This window comes from Drosophila navojoa, chromosome 3 (assembly GCF_054131105.1).
Source record: "Drosophila navojoa isolate 15081-1374.11 chromosome 3, UAZ_NAV_1.0, whole genome shotgun sequence".
Lineage (NCBI taxonomy): Eukaryota > Metazoa > Arthropoda > Insecta > Diptera > Drosophilidae > Drosophila > Drosophila navojoa.
This window is the reverse complement of record NC_142891.1, coordinates 12,479,312-12,482,610: the sequence shown is the minus strand read 5'-3', so window position 1 is coordinate 12,482,610 and position 3,299 is coordinate 12,479,312. Positions and strand designations below refer to the sequence as shown.

At 40.7% G+C, this 3,299-nt stretch overlaps 1 protein-coding gene across 1 annotated transcript; it reads left to right on the top strand.

Annotated features, from left to right (window-relative positions):
- Positions 1–330: 330 nt before the first annotated feature.
- On the top strand, positions 331–1,577 carry LOC115562543 (protein roadkill-like). The gene is made up of 2 exons (XM_030384249.2): positions 331–943; positions 1,014–1,577. The coding sequence occupies exons 1-2, from the start codon at positions 430–432 to the stop codon at positions 1,442–1,444; spliced, it is 945 nt and encodes a 314-aa protein (XP_030240109.2). The 5' UTR covers positions 331–429; the 3' UTR covers positions 1,445–1,577.
- Positions 1,578–3,299: the final 1,722 nt, after the last annotated feature.

The following is a 3,299-nucleotide window of genomic DNA, read 5'->3' as shown; positions in this document are numbered from 1 at the left end:
CAACCTATCGATACTCGGAATATACGATGGCTCGTGGCGCAATTACAATTATGTACGTATCGTAATGCGAAAATAGCACATTCCATTTAAATATACATATTTTAATATACGTAAGACCATCAAGCGCATCAGTTTGTGTGAAAGTCAATTGAAGCAGTATTATTAAGAAGCATACATATTTGGTTAATTTCCCATTAGAATATTTTGTTAGTGTTAGTGTTTTGGGTATCGATGAATTATTTCGATTGCACTGGCTACTGAAATTTTCAAAGCCTCGGCTCGTTCGCCATCGATAGGAGATCAAATCAATTTCATTTGCAATCCGAAACTCAATCAGAAGAGGTGGCGCTCGAGCGAGATTTAAATACATACATACATATATACATATATTTGTCAATTCACTAAAGTGAATCATTTCTTACAACTTCAATGGCACGTTACGAAAGTGAAACATCATATAATGAAATTATTTTACATCATAAGTGGACTGCTCCAAATATAGCATTGTATAAGAACTGTGCAAGCTTTTGGGGAAACAAGTTTAATATACCCAATTATGGCTATTGGTTTCAGTTAGAATTAAGGTTACATCATCATAGTTCTCAAGGTGTAATAGCCGTACACTGTGGACAAGAAAGAACGAATTTCGCACTTTACATTGTAGATATGAATATAGCAGGTAAGAATTACCCGGCTGTTGGGGGAATAATACCAAATACAGTTGAAGTAATAATAGCACTTGGGTCAGCCAAAAACATAAAAATTGATTGTTATATAACGATTAAAGTAAGGAAAGAACCCAGCAGCCTACAACTGGTGAAAGTTCCCGAAAGACAATTATCGCAACATATTGGCGCTTTATTTAATACCGATGAATACGCCGATGTGACCATTGTGACTGCCGATTTGTGTGAGATACCTGCACACAAGATTATATTATCCGGTAAGAGTCCTTGAGAAACATTTTTGGAATTGCAATTAAATCTGTTGACTAAATGTTCAAATGTTCACAGCACGCAGCAAGGTTTTTGCGGCCATGTTAAAGCATCCCATGGAGGAGAGTCTGACCAATCGTGTAATCATTGATGATTTCAGCGATAATGTTGTGCAGGAGCTGTTGCGTTTTATTTACACGGAAGTTGCACCGAGCATGGACCACGATATGGCCAAAGATTTACTGGCAGCTGCGGACAAGTATGACGTTCAAAGACTTCAGACATTGTGCCTGCAATACTTGTTCGATCTTTTATCCATTGAAACTGCGGCAATGACGTTAAATTTAGCCCATAAATACAATGAAAAAGCGCTGCTATCGAACACAGCTAAATACATAAAGAGAAATTCGGAAGCTGTTAAGGGTACTGAAGGATGGCAGAGCATAGTTGAAATGATTCCCGTTCTGCTAATAGAAACTTTCCTGGAACTTAACCTAGATGACATTTAAAATTAACACGTGGAGTGCATAAAAATCTAACACAATCAATTATGAAGTAACTAAATAATTTCATTATATACACTTATATTAATTTGCTTAATGGTCCTAAAAAAATATTGAAGTTTACAGCTATAAATAATGGATTCTTGTTCAATTGAAATGTTTACTTTTTATGAAATATCTGTATCTGTATCATATATACGAAATACATACATGCATATATATTCTAAAATTGTATTGTTAACATCGGTACTGAAAAGTAGTTCGGAGATATTCAACACGAGATCATACATAATGAATGAACGACAAGCATGGAATCGCTACCTCGATCTGAACCCTCAGCCTGACCATTCATCGCGTTGGCATCGCAGGATCGCATGGCATGGGGTGTGAGCGGCGGATGCCCCCAGCCCACACTACCTTCTTTGCTATACCCTGTGTACCAATGGAACAAAGCTGGGTAGCATAAACGATATATGTACTCTTATTATCTGTGGCTGCTGGGTATCGACTAGTCGACTACATGCTCGTTATGGTATTTTATTTTCATTTCTTTCGTTTTGCCATACGTGCTGTCAAAACATGCCCGATGCCCGGCTATGTGGGGGCCACATGCTGGCAAGTGGCTGCGGCTCATAAATTGCCGCTATCTGCGAATTGCATCTGTATCCATAGCTGTATCTGTATCTGTATTTGTATCTGCTGTTGCATGCTTTGCGCTGTGTGAAATATGCTGCTAATTGAATTGAATTGAACTTGGCCACAGTTCGATGAGCTGCGATTTTCATGTGATTTATGCGGGATGCGCAGGCGCAAACGTACAGTGAAATGGGGAGCGGGGAGTGGGGAGTGTGGAGTGTGGAGTGGAAGCGTGCCGTTGCCGCTGCGAGTGCCAAGCCCCAAATATCATTGCCAGTATTAGCGACTGGCAGGCAATGCCAAACATCGTCAACAGGCGACAGTTGACTTTGGCAAGTGCCACGGCTTCCCGCATTGTGAGAGGAGAGGCAGGGGAGTAAAGAGCTCGCAGCATTCTCAACCAATTAAACCAGTTTCCTGTTGCAATTGCTCGTTTCACAGAAACTTTGCTTTATTTTTGCTCCGTCTTCGTTCATTTGATGAAATAACAAGACTCCGACCCGATCTCCCACTCCCCCGTCCAGATGCCCAGTCGCCAGTGACGCCCTCGTAATCAAAGCGCCTCAACTGCGCAGATGCAGCCGTCGTGGAAAGAAAGAGGGAAAGGGAATCGAGTGTTAAGGTATCAACAAGAGTGCTTGAATTGACCGACCCATGGATACCCTGTATATACATATGTATATACATATGTATGCACTCTTGCCCTTACTCACTTTTTGATCAAGCTTTTGGGCTAGAGGCATCTGTATATCGCAATGAACTTGATTTTTAATCAATAAATTGAAGAAGATGTAAATGATGCTCATGAAAATAACAGTGGCTGTGGCCACCCTCAAGTGTATTTAACCGTAGACAATATACCTTGCTGCACACATTCTTAGGGTGCAGATATGATCGAGCCTGAAGATCTGCACTTAGCGTACGAAGGGCGAAAATAAATTTAAAGCAAAACGTGCGAATGTTTACTTTGAGCACAAGGACAAACGCTGAGAATCTGGTCCCAGGCATACACATAATTGGGACAATCTTCCAGTCGATGAGAATCTTTCAGCGAGTGCCAAAACGAGCTGCTGGTCTTATACAGAGCCCATGAGTCGCAAGAACCCTCAAGCTTCGCCGACTCTGCGATTTCAATGGGCAAACAAAACAAACAAATGCTAGCTTGAAAACAAAAATGCTTCAATGGCGTTGTCCAAGCTCTGTTTGAATACACAAATAAAGGCTG

Excerpts from the sequence above, each read along its gene's own strand:
- LOC115562543 (XM_030384249.2), top strand. The coding sequence starts at position 430 with ATGGCACGTTACGAAAGTGAAACATCATATAATGAAATTATTTTACAT. Across the intron at positions 944-1,013 it reads ACACAAGATTATATTATCCG|CACGCAGCAAGGTTTTTGCG; the intron begins GTAAGAGTCCTT and ends AAATGTTCACAG.